Genomic DNA, 27,479 nt, shown 5'->3' on the forward strand with positions numbered 1-27,479 from the left:
AGATTGCCCCCAAGATGGAGCGATCTTGTTTGTAGACTTAGGAAACTACATTATGTTTAGTTTGCGTTTTTCAACAGTTCCACTTCATTTCACGACATTATGCGAGCTGGAAGTCTAAAATACTTCAAGTTCATGAAGCGCAAATGAAGCTGAAGTTAAACCACCTCGGATCAAGAGGGGGTTCTGCAAGTCCAAGAGGAAATGTTTAAAAGGTATCCAGTGTTTTATTTGAGTGCCAGCAAACCCTTGTGCTACATAGTGAAAATGTGAAAGATTTCACTTTAGCAAAAGTGTACAATTAAACAAGGGACACCTTATTGCTTAGACTTGGTGACATGCATAGGAAATCAGCAATCTGTGAGATGTCAGTATTTTCTCTTTAAAATAAAGAATACATTTCTGCATCTAGAGCTCTCAGAAAGAGAGGAGCATCACGATGTTTGCAAGGACGGTGGTTTGGAATGTACACTTCTGGATCTATATACAAAACTATGAAAGACACCAAACATGAGGTGTGTACAAAGCAGAAGGGACCTGTGGTCTTAGTAATTCTGCTTTATGGCCATACATTCCAAGTCTTTCTGTGATATTTCATCATTATTGGATAGCTAATGACATACAGAGTTATGAAGAAGTTCTAGAGAAAACTAACAGAGACCTCTAAGATTTTGAGAGTCTAGGCATGGTGTCTATGGTAAAGGATTGTATACCAGTTAACAAACAGCTCCTTAAATGCTTTCTGGACCTGATAGAGACTGAACCTAACCATTGGTCAGTGTTGATTTAAGGTCAGCATTTCCATAATCAGCAATGCTTGAAGAAAAGCACCCAGACAAGGCAGTAGAAGGCATAAAGTCAGAAATAAGGGAAGGTCTTCTTAATGGGACATTTTCTAGGTAATTACTAATAACCCAGTTACTTTGTATAGAGAAAAGAGTCACTCAAAAGCCCTAGATTGCTCTGCAAGAAGAAAGATTGGAACTTCTGAAAGGTAGGGGGTATCCAAGGTAGAAGAATGGTATGATCTGTAGTCGATAATGTTCCCTGTAACATCACACTTTAAAGACTAGACCTCCAGTTTTTGGCTGTGACTGTGACCCTTTCAAATGTAGACACTGCAAGTTGGAAGTAGTTTATTACCAAAAGGCTTTGGAAGATCACAAAGGCTCTGATTCTTACCTGCCTTGGGCCAACTCTCAATGCAAGAAAAGAGTCTTTGCCAAAAGCTCCAGTACACGCACTGGATCCCTTCCATGCTCTATTTCAGACATTGTAAAATAAAAATGAACCTTTCCCCTCTTTCATTGCTCCTGACAGGCATCCTAATCACAGTAACACAAAGGAAACTAGTACAAGGGGCATCACTCATCGGGGTAACCACATGTACATACTGCAAGGTATCAGTCTTAGAGCATCCACCACAATGGACTCTTTGTAGGATGCACAGAAGCCTGACCATTCTTTTTTTCTTCAACAAGTTGAGTTTTTGTATTTCAGGACACTAAACACAGTGTAAGACCTCTGTTTAGAAGATAAATGACTTTGTTTCCACAAATGGTTGAAGTTTGGTAAACTGATTCTGGTGAGCAGTTTACAGAGGGTCTTAGTGTTGTAGTTTAAAAGTAGCGAAGGACCTTCAACTGATTAAAAGAAGTATATTCCAACTTTCTCTCTCTCTCTCTCTCTCTCTCTCTCTCTCTCTCTCTCTCACACACACACACACACACATGCACACACACACACATACACACATATCCTACAGAGTGCAAAGCCTCCAGTCATATGAGTATATAAGTAAATGTAGTTATTAACTTTAAAATTTTTAAATTACCTTATTAGACTCTCAAATAGGTAAAAGTCCCATTGATCACTAAAACCAACAGATGTCAATATATATATGTACACACACACACAGATATATATCTATACATATGATCATATATAAATATATAATCACATATGCTATTTAATATGTGATCAAAATAGTGATGGTTTTCTTGAATCATTAGCATTTGTTATCAGTTTGCTAAATATCACTTAACAATCTTTATATATGTTCAATTATTTTGGCATATATTCTAATATAAGTAAAAATCAGCAACACATATTAAACCCAATTATATCACTATCTAACCTTATTTATCATACAGATTTCTGCCAAACAATGATCTCTTCTAAGAAACAGTGTCACGTGTTGAAAAACAAGGTATAGAGAAAATATCAAGTGTTTAGGAATCTCTAAACCACCATTCTAACTTCAAGTATTGCACGACCTTATGTGGCCAGACAAATTAGATAAGTATGTTGATTCTTGTTTCCTCTTTTTGTGAAATATAGTCTCCTGAACCCTCAGGCAATGTAAAATAATTTACCAATGTTATTATTCAAGTTTCAATGAAAACAATCATACATGAACCTCGCATTTTTCAAGTAGAGCTTTAATTATTTGATATGTCTTAGTTTGCTACTTACGTGGGCATTTTTTGACACAGAAAGCTCCATATGTATACTTTGCATTGAAATTGTGCTCCAGTTGAAAGGTGGTGGGATTGTAGACGAACGTCTGGGGGCACTGAGTGACGCAGGCTCCGCTGTCGTTGAAGTTCATGCAGGCCTGTAACACAGCAAATCCATTTATAAATAACTTTCCTTTTATTCTTGTCAACAAACACACTGCTATTATCTTATAAACACTGCCAAAACTGATAACCTTGAAGTCACTGTGCCTTTAAGTTTTCATCAATTTCTTACCCTCTCTGTGCCAGAAAACACTATTATCTCTGTTTACATGAATGCAGAGTAGCATGTATTTAACACAGTTTTAAACTAAGACTTGGTGGATAGTGTTGAATGTATACAAATTTTACAGATTATTTGCGTTCATACTGATTAAAAATACCTATTTTAATCTTTCCTGTCAGTGTATGTCTTCAGTTCTATAGATCTGGCAATCCCATGCCTTATGTGTCATATTAAGTTCAAATATCTTCATTCTAGAGTAGGAAACAAAATGATTGTCATTGATTTACCTGAACTTAAGGAGAACTTGGAGACTGACCAAGTATAATGCTTAAAACACTAAAATGTGAAGAACTTGAGAGCTGTCACTAGCCTGTGTTTAAATAAAACGATATAATTTTTCATAATGATACATCATTTATGGTAGCCACCAGGTTCAAAAGGCATTTGATTTTTAATAATATAAATTTGTCTTCTGACGTGTTTTTATTCATATTTTCAAATTCACTTGAGAAGAATTTAAAATAATTTTCCTACCTGAGAGTTGTATTTTTGATATCACAAGAAAACACATATAAACATGTGACTAAAAAACATGAACAATCTCATCCTTTTAGTTAAGAAATGAAGCTTTCCTGTGAATAGCTGAGGCCTCGTAAAAGAGATAGCATGAACCAAAGCTCTATTTTACATTTCATTATAAATTGTCTTATGGTTATTAATAAGAATTAATTTATTCTGCTTTCTCACAACATTTGCGTCATCAATTGTTTCAGCAAACACTTTATCACAACATGACAATTATCTCACGGTGGTCTACAAGATACATAATCAGAAGGAGACTCACTGATGATACATTACTCACTAAAATGACACTTCATAGGAAGACTCCATTAAAAAGCAATCTAGAAAACTCAGTAAGTTTTAATTTATGACCATGAAACATCATGTGTTCTTATAATTGAATTACTAACACATTTTCTGCACTGATATGCAGTGTATGTAGACGGCTTTGGAACAAGGGAATATAAGCCAGAGGAATGGAGCAAATTTACCTTCCAGTTAACACACAACCACGATGTAACTTACACCAAAGCATCAGTCTGGCATTCATGAACATTCTGTATTAAATGCCAAGTAGAATCACTGGACCATTCCAATATAGTAATGAAATGAGAGCTCTCAAGAGCACCTGGTACTGCTTATCACAAGAATACAAGAGAAGGGGCACAGTGCCACATCCTACACGAAGAGGTTTTCCTACTGTTTACCACAGTGCTGGCTTTGGAATCATTAATGCAGCACCTGCAGTGTGCCGTATCTTTAAAATCAAGTTTGGTCCTCTCTTGACTATGCCGATGACAGAAAAGAAAGAGCTCTCAGTTTGGCTGCCAAGGCTCTTCCTTAGATGTGTAACATCTATTCTTTGCTTGACTTCAGTTCACCAGACTTAGTGTTGTTTCACCATAGAATCACATTAGACAAATTAAGATTCTCATAATTTTTAAAATTTAAAGAATAGTTACAGCCTCAGTGCTTTAATTTTTATTTTGTTTATTAGATAAAGTCTCAATTCTTTAAAAATTTTAATGTTAATATGTATTTGGTACAACAAAATAAATTTCTAATATGTGTCAGTAGATTTTTCAAGAAATGGAAAAATAATTTGTTGTACTCATTTTAAAAATAAAACAGTGTACTGTTTATTATTTTAGATTAAAATTAGTATTGTGGTTTATGAGTGTGAATAAATCATCACTTACAAAGTTAAATATGTATTTCAAAGAACAAAAACTTATATCAAGGATATAATATCAAATATAATTTAAAAATTTACAACAAACTATAAATGTTAGTGTTATTGAAATAAAAATATTCTCTTCAAAAATATTAACCATATGGTTTATCACATAAATAGGTTTAAAATAGGTTTAAATAAACATGTCTATATTTTATAAATAGAAAATATTAGCTTGTTAACAATACAAACTGTAAAATATCTAAATGCATCAATTTGTCTGATATAACCTTGAAATTGATATTCAGGAAGCAAGCCATCCTCACTTATGAAACCTAATAATGCAACAACACAAAGCGATAAGCACTGAATATGTGGAAATTATTTTTCAATTTCTGGAAAACATCCCAGCATGTTTTCATTCATGTTCTTCAATATATTCATGTCACACATAAATTATATCAGAAAGTCAGAAATGATCTCACTGGTACAAATTCATTCTGTTTAATCAATAGTCAACTCAATGTAGAATGCCTTTTATAGTAATAAAATGATCAGACTTAATCTTAATATAATCCAGTGTTAAATATTCAATGTGAGTCTGATTTAGAGAGAGAGAGAGAGAGAGCGAGAGAGAGAGAGAGAGGATCCCTAAACATACAAAGCAGTCCGTGTCCTTCGGTCCTGAGCAGCCGCCAGCACATTCCCGATGGCAGCAGTCACTAACGTAGGGTCCATAGCACCTGCCATCACACTGTTCAGCACACACAGTCCTGGTCACTGTAGAAGACAGAGACAGGGTCTCAATCAAAGCCATCCACCAACAAATCTATGTTTGTGACAACAAAACATGTGTTCTGGAACAACAGCTTATTCCATCTAATATTGACTAACTGAATCTGTAATTAGAAGGAAGTTACTATACAAAAGCTTCATTCATGTGCATATATATATGCATAATTATTTATGTATAACATTATTTGTGTTCAACAAATAGTTATAATTTTTTACAAACATTATTGTATACGTTTAATAAGTTCAGAAATATTGGAATGAACATTGACATGGCTAAACCCAAGTTTAGGAAGTCTCTGGGGAGAAAAAGCTCTCAGGCACTCATTTAAGGTGTTTAGTACTCAACAGACAGAGAAGTAAATTATCAGTTGATTTCATTATATGATACATGAAAAAGGGATAGAAGAAAGAAACGAAAGAAGGAAAGAAGGAAAGAAAGAAGGAAGGAAGGAAGGAATGAATGGGAAGGAAGGGAGTAAAGGAGGAAGGAAAGAAAGAAGGAAGGAATTAATGAAGGGTGAAAACACAAGAAATCCTTTTGCTTGTCTTTTCTTACTCATTAAGCCAATCCACAGCATCAAATCACTATATAATTTAATAACAACAATGCACAGATGGGGTACTGAAATTATAGAAAAGGGGCACACTCTATGTATTTCCATTACTCATAAGACATACTTCCCAAATACTTTCTTAGTATGAACACTACAAAGTACAGCAGCATATCACTCCAAGCCTTCTTGATTTACATTTCTGACAGGTTTCTTGGATATCATTTCTTGGACTAAGCTGTTTTGACAGCACTTATATCATAGGCTACATTCATTTTCATCACAATCAATGAAATGCTCTAACTGATCCATAGCTCACCTAGAAATTAAACGTAGGTCTTCTAGTTCTCTTTTCCCTATCACTTCTGATATCAGAGAAAATCAGCAAACATTATCAATTCTGTTTCATTACATTTTATTACGTTCTGTTTCTATACTAGTTTATACATATCTATAAAGTTTTTCATTCTTTTCTAAAGAGCTTCTTATTTTTCCTTCCAATTAATCCTCTATGTTGATCAGAAGAGATAGTTTAAAAATAGAAGACATTGGTTGATTCAGTGTTGATTCACAGTATAAAATATTTGCTATCCTTGTACCAAAGGCTTAAATCCTTAGCAAAAAGTAAGAATTCTCCATTAATCTATGAAAGTTTCTACCTCCACTGGAGTCATTCAACACTGCCTGTCTTTCTCAAATGTACAAAAGACACACTACTTCACACTACTCCTTGGACTGACACCCATTCTATTGCCAGCTTAAAAGTGGCATTTATCCACCTTTAAAGTGTTCCTGTCTTCTCTGTTAAGTAACACTTATTTTGAACCTTCACTAGGCCTGTATCCAAGCTGAACGTCTCTATTACTCTTTTGTTTTTTTAGAACAGGAAGATGAAGTTCACTTAGCAGTCCAGGTTTCTGAAATCTAAGGTTCTCAAATCTAAGCAAACTCAACTACATTATATCTGATGTTATTATTTCAACAATAGGACTAGAATGATCTCTGTGGAATCATCCTTCTGTAAACTGAGTGGACATATGTCACTATGATTGGTTTAATAAACAACTGACTGGCCAATATCTGAGCAGGATAAGGTTAGGTAGGAAATCCAAACTGAGAATGGTGGGATGACGAAGGGTTGAGTCAGAAGAGTCACCAGCCAGATGGAGAATGATATAGTGGTAAAAGCAATGAGCCTTGAGGCAGCACATCGATTCAGAGAAATAGGTTACATTGTAAGAGATAGTTAATAATAAGTGTGAGCTATTGGACAAGCATTTATAATTCATATTAATTCTCCTCTTCTTTCTCCCCTTCATTGTCCTTCTCATTGTCATTTTCTCTTTCATTCTTACTTTTACATTTTCTCTTTCCTTCCGTATTTGTCATCTAACACCATCTAACATACTTTCCCTTCATTTGTTACATTTCTCTGTTTGTGATGAATTTCAATTTTTAGAACTGTCATATTTATATACTTGCAAAATTATATAATATATAAGTATATATAATACATGTCATAAATATATGTCGATAAATTTGTTATAACTTCTAAAACTTGTCATTAGCATATACTATCCTTATACTATTCCTTCTAATGATTAAGTAAGTTCTCCATTCTCTTATATGTACAAATCAGTAATTCAAACTACATAATTGAAAATCTTTTCACACATAGTTCTATCTTTTCATAAATAGTTTTATAAAATATGCATCCGAATATATGCTTGCCGTGCACAGAAAAAAGCTCTTTCATTAGATTGAAAGTAACTAAAATAGCAGACATATGTTAAGTAAACAAAACACTTCATGTCAAATAAGCCATAAGAGAACATTTCATTGTTTGTTTCTAGGTAACTAGCGTTGCTCAGCTGGAAACCATCAGCTCAAAACCCAGAGCAAACATGTCCTGTGAGCAGCACTGTATATAATTCTAGACACCTATATCCAAAGGTAAATTTTATTTATAACTGTCTTGATTCATGGTAATATGCAAAATGTTTCAATTTTTCTTTATTTATGTTGTCCTTCCTTGACAAGTGAGAGAGTCAATATACAAAACATTTAAATGATAACATTACTAATCAGAATTTATTTAAATATTATTAAATGGTTATATCAAGGTCTTTACTCTCACTGTGAACAGTAATTATGCATGAAAATAACGGGCTAAAATTTGTAAACTTCACAACCACGATTATTCTCAATTGATTATAATCAATTAAATATTCTCGATTATGAACTCAAACACATTCTGTTTTCTGTAATGAATAAAGTTCAAAAATTTGAAAGTCACAATATCTTTCATATTATGGCCAAATATCTCAGATTTTCCAAGACATTTATAGGTCTTATATTCTGTTCCATTTCTGGGAAAGGTAAAGAAACATCCTTCTAATTTTTTTATCCAAACAAAAATCCTTGAAAAAAGAAAAAATTCTGCATCTGTGCATAGAAAACCCTCCAAAAACTGCTGGACCTGCACACGATTCATGGGAAATATATCCTTCAAGATATTCCTTGAAAATTCCTTCAAAGCTATTGACCAAGTGTTCCAAATGGAATTAGGGGTCAATTTAGAAACAAAGCAAGAAAAATTCTATCAAAAACAAACTACTGGAATCCTCAGGTGGTTTCTTGGCATTTTTTTTTAAAAGTTTATTAAATTATGAAAGTTTTCATTTCCGCCCCTCCTCCCAACACCCTCCCACTCCCCCCTCCCCCCTCCTCCTCCCTCTTCATCCCTAAGAGCAGTCAGGGCTTCCAACCCTGTGGGAAGTTCAAGTTCCTCCCCCCTCCCTCCAGGTCCAGGAAAGTGAGTATCCGAACAGACTGGATCCCAAAAATCCAGTACATGCAGAGGAAACAAGTCCCAGTGTCATTGTCAGTGGCTTTTCAGAAAGGCTCCGGACCAGCCACATTCAGAGATCCGGCCACATTCAGAAAATCTGGTTGGATCACATGCTCGTTCAGTCCCGGTCCAACTGGCCTTGGTGAACTCTCATTAGATCAGTCCCCTTGTATCAGTGGGTGATTGCACCCCTTGCGGTCCTGAGTTTTTTTCTTGGCATTCTTTCTTATGCAGGAGATACAGGAGTTGAAGAAAAAGTACAATGACAATCCAGGAAGGGGTTTAGGCCTAGCAACTCTGCAAAAACTCTGCCATCTAAAGAGGATTGTGAGCCTATTTGTACCTTGTCTGAAAGTCAAAGAGTTTCAGTTTGCTCCAAGTTATTAACAACAAATATGACAATACGCCCTAACCCAAGGGGTTTTTTTTTGTTTTTTTTGTTTTTTTGTTTTTTTTTATAGGGGAGTTCAGCCAATCATATTCTGTTTGTGGGGCGTGTAGCCCTTAGGCTAAAGCTTGCCTATAAACCTGGCAAGTGTGCTCCCCCTAGCTCTCTCCCCTGGGGACTCACTCAACAACAGAATGCTAATGACCTGATGTCTCAAAGTATTGACACAAATAATCTTTCTAGTTGCCCTTTGTATCCTGTTAAAGCAGTCTTCTTTCCCCTTTGGTGTTGGGGTATAAAAGTATATAGAAAATTAAACCCAAGCAGATTTTAATAGTCACTGGAACTTTCTCCCTCTACTATCCTGTTTGTATTTCATTGTTTTCACTCACATCTTCGTGCTCTTTCCTAACTTTTCTAATCCCCACTTCCCTACCCCGGTAAGTTGTATAATACTAGTCAAAGATGGTACCAGGCAGAGGTTGATGCAATTCTGCATCAGACCAGGTAAGGAAGATTGATGAGGAACACCTGAATGTTGAAGTTTCACACACTACAGCAAAAATGCTGGAGGAAATGCAAAATGCATGGACAGTTGATGAAAGAGAAAGATAAGAAGTACCAGAAGCCTGTGAAATCATTCACTGAGAACGAAGGTGGAGAAGGAACAGGCCCAGCGGAGGGAGGTGCAACTGAGGACTACTGAGCACAAACTTTAGGAACAGACTCAACCATGAAATGAGGGATTCCAGAAGAAAAACCAAAGACTTCAAGGTGAGGTCAAGGACTCACCAGAAACAGAAATAAAGTGTGAATGCGGCAGAAGCTACGACTGAAAGAAAAGCAGAGTGTTTGTTTTAGCTAAAGCAAAGGTGAACAGGACATAGAACTTGGAACCCATGTCACTTGGGCACCACGCGAAAAAATAAAATCCACAAAGGCATGCAGTGCAATCATTGAAATCTTGTTTATCTTTCTAGAAGATTGTGTACCAAGGGTGCCATTAGGTAGCCACTAGAGGAGATGTCTCGACAGCATAGCTAGAAAACAGTTGTTTTCCCAGGTGCTCCCCAGGGTACAAGTGGACACTGAGCACACCCTTAAATGTTGGCTCATGATTAGGAACCAAGATGTTCAAGCGTGTGATGGGTCTGAATGACAGCCTCATTCCTTACCGGAGACAGTGTAAAGTTCTCCATTATATCAAAACCGCTCAACCTCTCTACAATGGCTTAATTTGTGGACCCTGGTTATGAATAACACTATCAACAAACTCCCGTATAAACCAAGACACCTGTGTGGAGATCGAGAGTCCATATATGTAATGTCCAAAGGAAGATGGAAGGAGCCATTAGGGGGCAAAGCGCAGGACTCAAAGATGGGCTGAAGAGGGAAATGCTTCAGTACATGTAGATTAAAAATGGAACAGGACATTTCCAAACCTCAACACTTGGCCCCTGATTGCAGAGGAACATGGCGACAACCAAGTATAATGCAGTGGGCAGTTATACTTTAAAGATGGGCTTCAGATGCTGAGCGGCAGTCCGTTAGAAATCAGAGGTACTTTAATGATTCATCGGTAGTGACACACGTTTGCTACTCTTTTCCTATTATGAGTAGCCGTACTTGGAATTCTGTTGGTATACTCCAAGCAGAATAAAGGTTAGTTTTTTTCATTCCAAAAATAATAATGAGAAAGAAAGGTAAATTTCTATTTTAGAAAAGCCTAATCTGATTTTTATGTAGCCCTTAAGATAAAAAAAAAACATTTTTTCATTATTAAGAGTTTCATGTGTCTAACTTACCAATGAAACTTTAGTAGCCATGGAATTAATTATGATTTCTAAACTGTGATCTGGAAGATATCATTTTCTCCATTGTTGTGTGGGCTTATTTTCAGGGGAAAAAAAAAAACAAACTTTCACTTGGGCATGTCAAAGCTGATACAGGATACAACGAAGACCAGCATAGAATATGTTTTTAAATGATATTTGTTGATTAATAGGCACTATTTACTTAATCTTGATAACATGACAAACCTTACTCACCATTCTAATAATGGTAAAAACACAAAATAATCAATAACTTTAATCAGTATCCAAGCCTCACAAGAGCATTAACTTATACTTGCTTTACCTTCATTCATTTCCACCTTTCTTCATATATTTCACTAGATTTCTCGTCTATACTTAGTATATTCTTTGAATTGCTTCAGTGGACCCTCCAAAATATTTGGGAGGAGATTTAACTACCTTTTGCAGGCAATTAAAAGGTAAATCTTGGAAGTTAAATTACTTTTTATATGAAGCATAGTAGCAAGAAACTGGGAATGGGGATTCATTCAAGAACACACTCCACAGGAATCTGATATGCAAATTTAAAAAACAAAATGTGATGGGGAGGGAAATTGTTAAGAGAAAATCACTTCCAGAATTAGAATATCTGTTAGAGATTTATTTTTATCAGTATCTTTCTAATAAAAACAAAAATTGAATTACTATTCTAAATACATTGATAACCAATATTATGACCAAACTGTTGACTTATAATAAATCTACTTTATTTCAAATACAGCTTACAGATCAAATATTTACTGTTTCATTCTTTTTATGTACGGCAAAAATCAAATAATAATTACAATGACAAGAGAAAAAAATCTATTTAACATTGGAGATAATTAGATTTAATTTAGAAAGTATTTTGGAAGATTCCCCCCCCCATATTTCATGTGCCCCTCCCCTCTCCGTCTTTTCCCCTTCTTCCTTTCTTCTATCTATCTATCTTACCTTTCTTCAATGCTTTCTTATTGGCTTTTCTTTCCCTACCTAGTCTCCATGAACTGGGTACACACAACTTAACAGAAATTTCATACTGAACATAGCAATCATTATGCCAAGAAAACTGATTCAGTTACTCTCACTGCGGTTCAATGTTCATTTTTTACAAATGTGCAACCACTGCTACTATCTACTGGTGCATAAACCTCATTTTTAAAAGTAGGATATATAGCATTTTAAAATAATGCCAAAGAATCATCTAAGTCCTATATGAATAAAATGACTGGCAATGTTCTAAAATTTTTAAGAGGTTAAATAGGTTCAATATGTTATTCCATTGTGATGCATAAAATTGAGAGACATCATTCTATCTAGTTAAAATGGAAAAAACCTCTAAGTCATTTACAAGATTTGCTTGATTGGCATTTTAATTTTTCTTTTATAGAACCTTAATCCCAATGTCCTTTCACAGTAATTTCCTATTTGCACTGTTAAGGTCTGTATCACTAATTGGGAAATTAAACAAACGAAAGTTTATGAAAAAGCCTATAGGAAAATCTGAGAAGAAAATGTCCTTGATGGGATATAAAATCATTCCTTGTTCATTCTGAAGACCAAATTTTTAACATAGAGGGAAATGCCACCAGAGGATTGTTCTCTTCTCTCATATCAAATTTTCTATAACTTCAGTTAACACGTAATGACTCATACCTCTATGATCCTTGTAGATTTTCTATTTTTAATAACAAATTTTAAACAAATCATGCCCATAAAATACTTCATGTCCAGCTGTTGGAGAGATGACTCAGGGATTGGGAGCATTGACTGTTCTTCCAGAGTAAAAGAATGAAGAGACTAAGCACAATTTACCACTTGTTGACGAAAAAGTTGAATCAGATAAATGTATGTGCTTATGGACAAATGCAACAAGAACAGCCACAAATATCTAGAGGAGCCAGGATCTTTTGCTCTTATACGAAGAAAACATTTTTAAATTTGTTGTTGGTAAGGGTGAAACCATGAACAATATTAAGAATCTATTGTGGTGAGTTCCTAAATTGATACATGACTTCTGAAGAGCAATTTGGTTCCACCCATTAAATTTATGTATTTAAAGGTGTGTGACAATGCAGCTCTGTCTAGAGAAATTTGACTTATAGGATGATGTGCATTTGTAAGTAATTACATATTTTGAACTGTTCATGTATTATAATAGTCACCGGGTATATTTCAACATCCTCCAAGCCAGAACTGCTAAATAAAGTGTGGTATAAACATGACACATGTAACTATTAAAGCACTAGAAAAGAGAAAGGTTGACCTTTTTGTACTGAAAGAAGATGCAAAACATAAAGTATAAGTGAAAAATTACTGAATGACAGAAAATTAAATATAATACGGCAATTCTTGTAAATCAAGATAAATAATATCACAGCGTTACTTGTACTTTTGTATATAAATGTGTGTGCAAATAGACACATATATAAACAGCACACTGATTACTATTAATCACTTTCTATAAAAATGCAAGAAGGGGACTTGTGGTCTCAGTGATATGATTACTTTTACAGTGGACCCTTGGGTGTCATTTAAATTATTTTAAAGAATTACAAAACCTGTAATGATATAACCTATGTATTTCATATAGCAATTTAATTATCCCAGTGTCATAGATGAAGATATTAACATTTAAAAATATCTAACTAAGTTCTCCTAGGTCACACAGTGAGTTATTAATCAAAGTAGGTCTTTAAATTACTTTCCAAATTCCTCTACATCTTCCTTGGTCTGTGAGCATTAAGTTCAGAGCCACAGACAATAGATGAACAAAGGTGAGGACCAAGAAGACTTAGAATAGTGAGGAAGATGGTTCCAGAAACGATTTCAAATGTAACACAGGTAGCTAAAATAATCTCATATGTTTCTATATTCTCTTCTGAAAACCAGCTCATTCCAATGAATTATCAACACACATCAATTATCAACATTGTGAGTGATTAAAATAAAAACTAAAGTATTACGCCAATTCTCTTCAAATTAGAAGATTTCCATAAATGTGAATACATATACATATGTGTAATATCATGGCATCTTACAAATAAGTGATTTCAATTTATAAGTTTTATAGAGAAGAATAGGAGACACAATGAAGGTTAATATATAAAGTCATATATCAGCAATAGCAGTAATAGATTTATGGTTAAGTGATCATAACACATAAGACTCACATTTCAAATATATAGCTTGAGGATATAATGAAGCATGCTTTCAATGTGTAGCCTACTTTCTAACCTAGCCTACTTAATAAAATTTTAATTTCAGTCAGGGCCTGCTGAAGTGACTTGACAGTCTGCTAACAAGTTGAAACTACAGTTAGAAAATAGGGCTCAGCGGATGGCACATAGGTCAATTGAGGAAACAGTAAAAAAACAGCCTGTTTGCTTTTTATGTATAACTGCTGTACAGAAGTTTATCCTACTAATTAATTCACTATAGTAAAGCCATTGGAGATTACTTTTTCAAATTAGGGTCAAAGGGACCATGAAATCCATCAGATCACAGTGTCAGTTACTACTTTTTATGGGCTTTATTTTATGTTTGTAAATGTTTTAAAAGAACAAGACATCACATTAAAGCAAAGGGTATGACTTATTTGCTGTACCAATTTTACAACTCTGATATTATGTATGTAATATTTAGTTTTAGTAAATATGTAGATATATAAAACTAAGGGCAAGTTTTGTTTCTCTTACTGCAAGAATAATTTTGGTTAAGAAAGACCCTCAAACCCTCTTTCTTGCTTCCACATCAGCACAGTAGTTAAGCAAGCAGAAGATATAAAACCTAAAGTAACGCAAAAGAACTCATGCCCTGAAGTGCACGTTTCAGATTCCATGACATAATTTCATCTCCCACTTCATTCCAGAATGTTCACAGAAAAGGTACAATTTCTTAGGAGGACATTCAGCAAAGTTTTCCCAATGACACTGAATCTATAGTTCAGATAAAAGTGCCTGATATATTTAAATAGAAAAAAATTCCTCCTTCAGATCAAATATCTGAATGTTGTGATAACGTGACAACTAATATCAATTTGTTCCCATGTTCTTCAAGTAAACTATTTCACTCGCTGCTTAAGAGGCTGCACGTGTACAAGTAATTAGTGCATTGTGATGTTTTCCTTAATTTTACAATGTCTTCAGAAACTATAAATTCAAGAAATGGATAATAGAAAATAATTGAAATCAATAAGAAGGCTTATAGACACGCAAACTTATTAGTAAAGTACAAGAGTTTTAATTAAAGATGTTGGCTCCTAACAAAGGCTTGCTGCTGCCCTGATTGATCAGGAGTGCTGGCTCAGCCCTTTCTGTGCTCCGCGTTAGCTCCCACTGGTTTTGCTAGTCTCTAATTGGATATTTACCACATTGACACCTTCTTTTAAAATGACATTTTTTCCCGCAAAGACTGTAAACACAATTATACTATGACAAATTCTATACCTATGCATCTACACAGGTATAATTTGTTTATCAGCCTCACAATTTGTCATTTGAGTTTCACAATTTACAGAATTTTTCAGATTTTCATGGTGACAGAAACATAACTTAATTCTGAGGTGTTACTTTTTCTTAATTATATTTTATGGGGAGAAAAATGCAGAAAACTTTCTTTGAGTATATTAACTATCTAATGCCGTTAAATATTCCATTTGATGCTGTTATCGGTATATTTTCAAAAAAATTAATAAGCATATTTCTAATATTTTCCTCAAGAATCTATAAAACAAACTAAGACCTGGTTTTCTCCTTTTTCCTATTTTAAAAAACTTTCAATACATTTTCACTGAAGAGTGATTTTCTTGTGTCTAAGCATAATAAAGTATGGAGAATTTGTTAACCTTCCAGTTTTCTTAGTATAAACTATAAATATTCATGGAAACAATAAATAATATAAAATGTTGTTTGGTATAATATGTTATCTTATCAATGTATTGATTACCTCTTCATAATTTTAATAATGTATTAACTATTTTATTTTAAAAACAAAATCTAAGTGGAAATTTCCACAGTTAAAGCTTCCCTTTATTAAAGTTATTATTAATTTAATGACAAATGAGGGAAAACATCATGTCTGTTTAGTCCAGCAGCTGGAACATGAATTTTCTCTTCAATTTTATAGTATACAACTTCAATTCAGTAGACAAACACCTTTTCTTTCTATTGTTTAGTATACTTATATTTTCCAATTTGTTCCTAGGTTAGAAATGACATTTGGAAAACAACTTAGAAGATGAAAAACTTAGTATCAAACTTTATCACCTCAAAAATATCCAATCATAAAATCTGCAAATGAAAACAATTATGACTACTCTCAAGCAAAACATATGCAAAAGTTGGGGAAATCAAACTGTAATATTTTAATGTATGCATTTTTTTTTCCTTTTTCCTCACTCAATTTGCAGTGACTTAATGAACTGTCATCAGGCCTGGGAGGACAAAAGGGAAGAGTATAATGAAATTGCTACCCCTCCTGGTGATAGGAGAGTAGAGAGAACTGGCCTGATACTGTGACTGGAGGTAAAAAAGGAAACGCAGTGTCTAGTTTAAATGCAATAAGTACACTTCATATATCTTGGAGGGACAGAGATAGCTTTGTTCCTTTATTCATTGTTATTTATTTCTTAAAGCCGAGTCTCCTTCACATCCACACCTAGGCAACTCGGCCCTCAGGATTCAATTCTTGGGAATAGAGAGAGTTGTCATTCTTACCCGTAAGCTTACTAAATAATACTTCCATAAGCTTCAGCCTTCACATAGAAGATAAGTGTGTCTCCCCTGACATGACTACATTAATCCACTGAATCAATTTACTTAAGCTGTGCTGTGAAGCAAGGTAGGCACGATTTAACTAAGCTTAAAAGTACTTTCAAGTTGGAGTTGCCGCTCCACATGTAAGGCATCTCTCAGTATCTCAGCCGAAGTTCTGTTTGACCCTTCACAGTGATGCGAGAAACATTCTTGTTAAGTGTCTGGGGTCAGCATGCTCTAGCATTTAAAACAGATTTAAGGAGCATGAATTCAAGTTGTTCAGAAAATCAGACTCGGGGGTAAATCAGAGTAGAATGCTTAGTAAGATTGTATAAGCATCATTTACTTTCATTAATATTTATAAAATCCCTTAGCATGGCTACGATTTTTAAAAAGATTTTGTTTAGAAAAAAAGTCTGCTGTTCTAATAGAGAGTGTTCCGGTTTATAACCCAAACACCAGGAAACACTACTGAGGATACATTTAAAACTATTCAACATGTTTTCTAAAATCCTGAACACTGGGCAAATAATCCTTTGTCTATAATAAGTTGCCAGTATAGTCTCTGTGGACTTTCATTTCATGGACTCTGCTTTAACACAGCACAAAACTTGTGCCCATTTTTGCAAACCCTGCAGCCATCTCCTCAAGGACAATATGGTGGAGTGATATCTTTCCCATGTCTCCATTCAGAGATATTGGCAGCTTCAATATTCCCATTTCATCTCATCCAACAACTTGTTCATCACTGCAAATGTCTCAGAGCTGAGCTGTCTGCCTTTCCTATGACTTCTCACTGTTTAGTTATACAAGACAGACTCTAACATAGCAGCGAGTGGGGACATCCATAGAGTAAGTCAATGGTGGCTAAATAAAATATCATCTTTATTTTAGATTTGCTTATTAGAGATGAAGGTATTAGGAATAGTTGTCTTTCTTTCCTAATACTTTGCAAGTATGAAAAATATATCTATAAAACAGATGAGGAAATTTTTGACAAAATAAAATTAATTACTATAGAGAAGCTCTCAGTAGAATGAATTTATTTCAGCTAAAGAGAAGGATGCAATTTGTAAATTATTTAGAGACTACTTCTTGCAGATATGAAAATGTATACTTTTTGTGACCTAGTTAAGTAGAATATTCTAAAAAGCGTCAAAGAATATTATATGATTCAGTGAATCTCACTGCAAGTCACCTTAGTTCATGAAGGAACTGCTGAAAATTTAAGGGGAGACTAGAATTCTGAGTTCTGTGTAATTTACCTTCATGGTAATTTTGGGGCCTTCTTATCCCTATAGAATCTTCCATGAGGTCTAATTCTCACAAAAGTGTGAAATTATATAATTTATTATTATAAAACTCTGTTCTTTAATTACTTAAGTATCTAGTAGCTCCCAAATACATTTGCTCTGTAATTTAATTATGGATAAGCAATTTATCCCTTAAGTAACTCATAGGAAGGAGAGAAGGATATGTATGAAAGTCAAGGGCAAAGAGTCTCCACTTCCTCCAGTCCTGTTTCTCATTCCCTGCCCAGACACCAGACAGAGGTAAAAATCTCCAGGTGAGACTGAACTCTAGAGTTTATCTCCCATAGCATTCCATTTATTTATGGAAATTTTTCCTTTAATTATTATATGCCAGGCAGTTATTTATTTGGTCCTTAGTCTATACCTCCAAAATTTAAGCATTTCAACTTTAATATTGCATAGAATTTCATTGTGCAAAGAAATCAACCATCTGGAAGTGAGCATAACCATTTCCATGTTATAGACGTGATAAATGATGGCTAATATGGAGTTGTTTACTCACGGCGGAAAGCAGAACAACTGTAATTTCCACCACATGACTGATTTCTGAACTAACACACCATTGAGAGTTCTCTGAAATGTGGTGTTCAAGAGACAGAACAGTCTTCAGATTCAAACACAGGCTGAAACCCGAATATCATCTACATATGTTTGACAACCTCTTTAATGACTTCTCTAGTTTATAGAAAAATGATTATTGTCCTCCCTAAGGTGCAAGAAATTTATCTTAAGTGACATTTAAAATAGAAATGTTTTATAATATACAAGATTCCGTGATAATGTATAGTGTACTAAAATTTTTACTTGTGTGTGTGTATATATGTATGTAAGTATGTATGCATGCATGTATGTATAAGTAGTTACCTAAAATGTATAGGCTGTAGAGTGGAAATGCTGACTATTAAGAATTCTGTAATATGGTGAGCTTGATTTCTATGGTGATATAATAACTAAGTCTGGTAACTGTGTATTTTATGATGTTCTATATAAACAACAGAATTGTTTCTCAGTAAGTTCTCTCTTCTACTCTGTTGGAGGAGGTATTATGGTGGTAAAAATGCTTGCTGTACACACATGAGGACCTGAGTTTTGAAGCTCACCACACACATTAAAAGCAGGGCATTGTCATCTATATCTACAGTCCAGAGTTTGGGGAAGAATGCAGGAGGAACTAGGAGCTCTTAGCCAACTAGCATTGCCTAAATTGGGAACCTCAAAGGTAAGACACTGAATACACACTTCTGACTGCTACATGCACAAATGTGTTTGCCACCACACATATACACATGTGTTTGTAAAACAAGATGCTTTGTAGGGACTGAAGATTCAAGTACATCAAGGCTTCATGATGGACCGATAACAAAGATTGTTACACATTTGTTTTGCCCCATATCTCTGCAGGCTGCCTGTACTCTGTAGGAACACTGAAAACTGTCGTTTTCCAGCCTCACTTACACACATAGTCCAAATAGGAGGGGCCACAACTATTATTTTTTAGGGCCAAAGATTCTAACATTTCATAATCAGAATCATTGGATCCAAATCCATTTTTTCAAGAGTAGAATCTTATTGGCTCAGTCTTGATTGGGCATCAACTGCATCAACTCTTACTGAAAGCTCACTCAGCCAGAAGCACCAGTACTTTGTACTGAATAATGACTCTTGGGGGGGAGGGTGGCTACAAAGGGCTCTCATGCACACTCTATATTACGTGCTTCATGGCTTCTACTTCCTCACCTTCCTACTGTGACCAGCAGAAAGTCTTAGACTTTATCAAATGTCCTCCCTGGAAGGGAAAGGGATAAAATCACTGCCATTAAGAAAAAATTGTCTTTTGACCCAAGTATTCAGTGTTGTTTAGAACAAGCAGAGAAAGGGCTTTGTGTTTTCTTGCTATGTTGAAAGATATCTATTATAAAAATAAGAGATATTTTGGTAAATAAAGACTATTTTTTTGTTTTTTGTGTCCTAATCACATATAGTCAAAACATTTAAAGTTTCAGGATTTTTAACATTATAGAACTTGAAGACTAATGTAAAGTTTTACCAAAGTTGGGGAAAATCCACCCCTTCATTCTAGTGACTTCTAAGCCTTTTTATTAGTAACCCCAATTACAGAGAATTCACCATCTATAAATAGATTTATCTGTGATGAATCTATAATATATGTATTTATAATCTAACTATACTGCATCTACAAAAATGCATGTAAAATGAGACAAAAATAAAATTATAAATTCAAATAACTGATTTGATTTTATTTGGTAAAGTATTATGAAGAGGCTTATATATGAGTTCTAGTGTGGAAAGATGGCATCATATTGACAAATTGAACACTAAACTTGGAGAATAATAACTGACCGTTGTGGCGATTGCTTTAAATCCCAGAGTCAGGCAGATCTCTGAATTTAATCCCAGCCTGGTCTAAAGATTGAGTGCCAGGACATCCAGGGATGTACATAGAGACACCCTGTCTCTAATACCAAATTAAAACAAACAAACAAAAATAATAGATAAACATAATCCAAGAGGTAACTGAAGGAAAATGCTCAGTGATGGCATAGGAAGACAATCTGTTGTACAGCCTTTCTCAAATCTCATTGGGTGATAAGTGTGAGAAGTACAGCTGAGTGACCTCCAGCCACAGCAGCATCTATAAGGAAGCCTCTCTGAAGTTGCCTCCATCCCTATAAAGGTAAAGAAATAGAGTCACTAGGCAAAGGGCTAGGATTACAGATCACCTATAAGTTTGACAACTGAGAAGCTATTTGTTGTGGAAAGGCTATGAGCATCAACCTCTTTTGCTGACCCCCATGTCTCCCTTGTGCATCATTACCAAGTGTGGCACTGGTGCTTGATTATCTTAGATATCAGGTTAATACCTGCCCAGCATCATATGAATCAGTTTGTAATTGTCTCCAAACACTCAAGTGAATGAATTTTACATAAAAACCTAGGTTTAGTTTAGAATCTGGTTAAAAATTCTTGTCAAAGCATTCCTGCCATAGAACATTGTTTCTATTAAGTAAGTTAATTTAAATTTATAACCAGATACTGATATATGCATAGAGATAGATCAAGATAGAGTGGTATAACATTTAATAAAGACAAAATGTTTCTAATGTGCCATTTTTTTCTAGGAATAGAAAAATGGCTATTAAAACACAATTCCCCAGGCAACAGTAATTGTTTCAGACATTATGATTCTGTATTGATAATCTCTATTAAAGTGTAAGTACACAAGACTATGACCCTACAAATGCTACTAATCCTACAAAATTTCATGCATTCATGCATGGATAAAAAAGTCAGGTTGTCATGGAAAAAAAGAAGGCATCTTCAACAAATGATGCTGGCATAACTGTATGTTGGCATACAGAAAAATTCAAATAGATCTATATCTATCACCCTGCACTAAACCCAAGTCAAAGTGGATCAAAGACTTCAAAATAAAGCCAGTTATCCTGAAACTGACAGAAGAGAAAGTGGGAAATAGCCTTGAATGCATTAACACAGGAGACAACTTCATGAATAGAGTATCAGTAACACAGACACTGAGATCAACAATTAATAAATGGGATTTAATGGAACTGAAAAGCTTATGTAATGCAAATGACCCACCCTGTGAATAAGATATAATGGCAGCCTACAGAGAGGGAAAAGTTCTTCACCAATCCCACATCTGACAGAGGACTGATATCCAAAATATATAAATAACTTAAGAAACTAGTTAAGTACATCAAAAAGTATAAGTAAAAAATGGAGTACAGCCCTCACCCAGAGAATTTTCAACAGAAGAATCTCAAATGGCAGAGAAACATGAAAAGAAATATTCCAATATCATTAGCCATCAGGGTAATGCAAGTCAAAATGGCTCTGAGATTTTATCTTACACATTTAGAATGGCTAAGATTAAAAACACAAATGACAGCTTATGTTGGAGAAAATGTGGAGTAAGGAGAGCACTCTTCCATTGCTGGTGGGAGTGCGAACTTATGCAACCACTTTGGAAATCTATTGATTGTTTCTATCTTTTGGTGGTTTCTCAGAAAGTTGGGAATCAATCTACTTCAAGACTCAGCTATACCATTCTTAGGCATATAATCAAAGGAAGCTCAATCATCCCACAAGGACACTGTTCAACTATGTTCAGAGAACCTTTATGAACACAGCCAGAGTCTGGAGATGTCCCTCAACCAAGGAATGGATAAATAAAATGTGATACAATACAGAATGGAGTATTACTCAGGACACCAAGGAACACCAGAAAATTTGAAAACAAATGGATGCAACTAGAAAATAAAAAATCATAGTGAGTGATGTAATCTAGACCAAGAAAGACAAATATGGTATATACTCAATTATTAATGGATATTAGCTGTAAAATAAAGATACAATTCACAGACTCAGAGACCAGGTAATAAGGTGGGTTCATGTGGGGGACATCCAGATCTCCTTGGGAAGGGGAAATAGAAGAGATTTCTTAAAAGGACTGAGGATGGATAAGGATAAGACCTTGAGGGATTTGGTTGGGGGATAGAAGGAAAGCAAGAGAACTGAGAGTGACTACTGGGAATTTTAGGGTGAGGTAAAACCCTAACACAAGGGAATCTTCCAAGAATCTACAAGGAAGACCCCAGCTTAGCATCAAGCAAAAGCAGACACAGAGCATGAATGGCCATTTCCTGTGATCTAATAGGCGCCTAGCCCAACTGTCATCAGAGAAGGAGGCTAGTCTAGCAACTGAAGGAAACTTAAGTAGACCCACAGTCAAATGCTAATCAAAGTTTGGGGAATTCTGAAGAAAACAAAAGATTTATGGCCAGGTGCGCATCTCTTACCAGGACTCATATTGATGTGACAGTCTGAGGAAAAATGCAAGCATCCCTTCTTCTGTGGGTTAGTAGGAGCGCTGTTGACTGCCATTGGAGGCAGTTAGGATTTCTATCTCACAAGGGACAGGAATGTGTTACTTGGCAGAAATGCTCAGGGCTTGCAAGGTTGGCTGAGCCCCTTGTCATAAAATCTCCTAAATATAATCCCACATCAGCAGACAACTAAGGCTAGTCTTCAGGTGTTAATGGCATCCTTCTTGCAGTCCTCTGCAGGAGGTTATGCATGCCTGGTTATCTGTAATTCAAAAGACTACAGTCCCTCCCACCCCCACCCTGGCAGCTCTCCAGAAATGAATGCTCTTCGAGGGTTGATAGTCAATTATGGGTCATGGCTTGTTCAGCAGACCAATCCAAGACCGTCACAGTCCAGTTGGTGAATTCTTTTGAGGCAGGGTCAACAACGCCTGAGCAAAGAACTCTGGTTTTCACTGAGTGCCTATGTAACAAATAAAATAGGATGGATATGTAGGATGTTAAGGCCTACAGTCTGAGAAGAGTCAACCTGGATTCTACCTGGTGCTACCAGAGGTTCTAATCGAGACTAGCCAATGAGGGGTGGCCATGTGATGGCAACAGATCAAAATGCCTGGGTACTGGGAGAGTATTTAAATTTTCCCCCATTGTTAAATAAATGAGTCTAAAACCTTCACTAGAAAAAAAAAAAGAATACAAAAGATTGAAGGAGCCAGTGGAGTCAAGGACACCAAAGGGAAACTCACACAATCAATTAACCTGTGCTCTAGAGGCTCACAGGGATTGAGCACACAGCAGGGGAGCTGCATAGTAGTGACCTAAACACTCTGCATATATGTTACAGTTGTTTAGCCTGGTCCTCTTGTGGTACTCCTAGCAGTGAGAACAGGGGCTATCTCTGACTCTTTTACTGACTCTTGGAATCCTACTCTTCATACTGAGGAGCCTGGCACATTCTTAATATATGGAGAGGTGCTTAGTCTTCCTGCAGATTGATGTGTCATGTTTACAGATACTCTTGGAAGACCTGCCAATCTCCAGAAACTATTTTCAGAAGTGTACAATGTCTGCTGCCAGTGGGTGGCTGAACAAAGCAGGCACAAGAGAGAAGACTATTTTGTGTTATTTTTTCATATTTCTTAAATTTTGAATATGAAGATAATGTAACTTTAAAAAATAATTTAAGGAATTACTTTTGAGTGTTATTCTTTCTGTACTCTTTCCATTGATGGCTTATAATATTTCTTTTGTTATTTCATTATTAACATAATTTCATCAATGCAGGTAAATGTGAAATTTCTAAATTTTTATCTAACATTAAAACAAATTTCCTAATTGTTCAGTGCTTACATGTTTAAATCCCCAATGCTTTGTGTCTTCTATTTATTTTATGCTAGGAAAAGCTGCATCTCATGTTCTTCCTATCCTGTGCTGAGAAAAAGTTTACGATTTACATAAGAAACTTTGTTTTCAAATTTAAAATATTTACCCATAGGATTTTAAATACCAGGTATATTTTGAGTATTTTACAAATTTAAAAATGCTGAAAATATTATATATGCATTCTGGTCCATGTATCAAACCAGGGTCTCCTGCATTCACAGCAAACAACCCAAGGACAGAGTTTATCCCCCAGCCCTGTCCTTTATCAATGATTACAGTATAATGCTCATATTAGTTAATCTGCCAAGAAACTTCTGTGTACAATGATGTCCACACACCTCCCCACATAACTAAAATAAAACTTAAATGGAACCATAAACTAAGCGTAAGATTTGTTAACAGTTATGATTATAAACCCATTATCTATGCAGTTTGCATATACATGTTGTACTCAGTGTCTATTAAAAAAAAACAGGCTCATGGTACTTCGTATATTTTTCTTTTTAAAATCCATGAATGACAATATTAGTACTTGGGAAACTTAATAAAACACCAGCTTACTTGAAATTGAATTGCTATAACTTTTTGTGTTTATGGATCTCCCAATTTTAAAGTCAGAGATAATGTCAAGACAAACATGCTAAGGAGGTCATTAGCCAAGAAACTGCAAGGGCATATGAGAAGCAAGTGTGTATTGTTTCATTTGAAAGGTTATTTTGGATGGAAACAAATTAAGCTTATTTCACATTGCAGGTGATTAAAATTGTGAGAATATTCCATTACTAAATCATCAACAATTTCAAATTTTCTACTCTTCCCTGCAGAACACTTACAGGTCTGGCAGTGTGTTTCTGTGGGTCCCCAGCATCGTCCAGTGCAGGACTTATGGCATCTTCCACCTGCAGAAAAGGAAAAAGAAGGAGAAAGACTGTGTTTACTATAGCTTTGCATCCTTGTACCTTCTTAATGAAATGCTCTTGTTTCTAACTGGGGATTTTAAGTCATGCTATAATTGAGACACATTCCTAAAATATGTTTACTTATTTACCAAAATCTGAATGTTCTTTGTAGGAATAATAGAAGCACAATGGCCTAATATGTGAAATTGTCCTACATTTCACATGAAAAGGGAGCAAGTCTATTTGTTAATATTTCTTCACACAGAAGCAAGTAGCTATATTCTTTCATTTTGACTATTGGAATTCATATTTCCTAGATCTGTGCTACTTAATATAGTTTCCAAAGCATACAGCTTAATGATAGCAACCGATATTAAGAATTAAGGGGTAATAACTCAAAGGAAGAATGTATTACAAGAATGTATTAGTCAATCACAGTATAAATCATCAGACTAAGAGGTAAATCAAGCACCAAAAAAAAAAAAAAGAAAGAAAGAAAAAAAAGAAAAGAAAAGAAACATTTAGGGAAGCTTAACGCCAGTTGTTTAAGACGTAGGTCTAAAAATTTGTTGTTGTTATTTGAATGTTCAAATGGTATCCTTTAATTCCTAAGAAGAAAGTTTATATCTGTGGTATCTGTGGGTTTCTTCTCTATAGGGTATAGCTGTCCCACGGAGAAATTCCCAGGAGAACTTGGTACTAAGCCCATTAACTGGAGGAAACCGTGTGTGTGAACTATCCTTGAAACTTGTTTCTGAATTTCACTCAAAATTTCAGAGATCCGCTGACTTCTCTTTAGAATTGAGTGTACATGAAAAGCTATTAAAGACTAAAACCTATCTATAGAAAGTTTCTTATTAAGAACTTCTTTCATTTTCTACCTCTTATAAATTCAGCATGCTTAACCAAGATAACTACATTGTGAAGATATTAAATCTTCACACCAAATGTTACTGCCTTCCCTTGAGTCAGTTTTTAAATACTTAACTGAGAACTCTTGATACTCAGAAGCTCTCTCTCTAATGAAAGTGCCTGAGAGAACCTGTGAAGACCGACACGCTCAAGGATAAACGCGACTGGACTGATAGTTGTTCTGACTGAACCTTAGACTACCTGAGAGTCTCTCTTTAGGAGTGAAGAAAACCATGCCCAAACTCAGTGATATTTAGACTCCCAAATCCTGTTATCTTTGGAAAAGTATGGGGATCATTTTGGAACACAGTTTATTTAAAGCCAGCATTGGTGGGGTACTGCTACTGATAAGGAGCATACACGATCCTACCACTCTGCCATCTGCCTGTTTGGATCTAAACATATTATAACCACACAATACAAGCTCATTCTAGCTGACAGGAAAAGAACTCCATCTGGACCAAACAATGCAATTTTAATCAGTGATAATTATAATTATTATTAAAACCTTATGGGAGCTCTTTTGTATCAAATTAATAAATCTAAATAAATGTCATTTAGACCAGCGGAAATTAGAAAGGACTGTGCGTCGAAATGAGAAGCTGTGAAAACTTTCTTGAGGATAAAACTTTTTATGTGAAACTAGATAAACTGTTTTTGTGGATTCACAAAAATCTTTTATATCAATTGTTTAAGTGGTCAGTTAATTGAGGTATCTAGAGTAGACATTTATCTTACATTTAATATATGACTTATTTTATTGTTTAGGAATAATAAAATACTTAACTTTACTCTTCATAGCCTGAATGCAACTTATTTAAATTATAAGAATCAAAGAATAATAGAAAAAAGACAGTCAATCATAATCAGTATCCATAGTAACCATTTTGATATTCTATTCCCTTTTGGTTGAATTGAAAATTATGTTTTAAAGCTTCGGTTACTATCCTAAGATTATTCCCAAGTTCACTGTATTACACATATAAACATGGGTATTGCTTATTCACATCATATGTTCAAAATACATTTAAATTCTAAAAGTGAAATTTGAAGTGAAAACTGATTTTCATCTTCTAAACATGCAATCTGGACAAGGTCCAACTACTAGGTAACATGTTATATAGTATACACACAAACAATTAAATGATTTAATCTTGGCTGCATCCCTGTCATTGTGAAATGTCTGTGAAATTTCATTTGATCATCTTCAATTTTTTCTTTTTTTGTTTTTATTTTATTTTATTTTATTTTATTGAGACAATGTTCCTCTGTGTTACAGTCCTTGCTGTCCTGGAACTAGCTCTTGCAGACAAGGTTAACCTTGAAATACAGAGATCCACCTGCCTCAGTCTCCTGAGTACTGGGATTAAAGGCATGGGTCACCACCACCACCTGGAAGTCATTTTTTTTTTTTTTACCTTGTGAACACACTAACAAACAAAAAAAGAAACTAA

General features: G+C 34.9%; 1 protein-coding gene across 4 annotated transcripts in view; it reads right to left on the reverse strand.

Moving 5' to 3' along the window:
- Window positions 1-27,479, reverse strand: part of Erbb4 (erb-b2 receptor tyrosine kinase 4) — a 1,041,831-nt gene that overhangs the window by 314,693 nt on the left and 699,659 nt on the right. For all 4 annotated transcript variants that reach the window (XM_085698741.2, XM_085698747.2, XM_085698750.2 and 1 more), the window contains exons 5-7: window positions 25,048-25,113; window positions 5,139-5,257; window positions 2,473-2,614 (exon numbers count right to left, since the gene is read on the reverse strand). In XM_085698741.2, the coding sequence (XP_085554867.2) occupies window positions 2,473-2,614; window positions 5,139-5,257; window positions 25,048-25,113 (327 nt within the window). The remainder of the gene's footprint in view (window positions 1-2,472; window positions 2,615-5,138; window positions 5,258-25,047; window positions 25,114-27,479) is intronic.

This window comes from Myodes glareolus, chromosome 1, assembly GCF_982192425.1.
Source record: "Myodes glareolus chromosome 1, mMyoGla1.1, whole genome shotgun sequence".
In the NCBI taxonomy this organism is placed as follows: Eukaryota; Metazoa; Chordata; class Mammalia; order Rodentia; family Cricetidae; genus Myodes; species Myodes glareolus.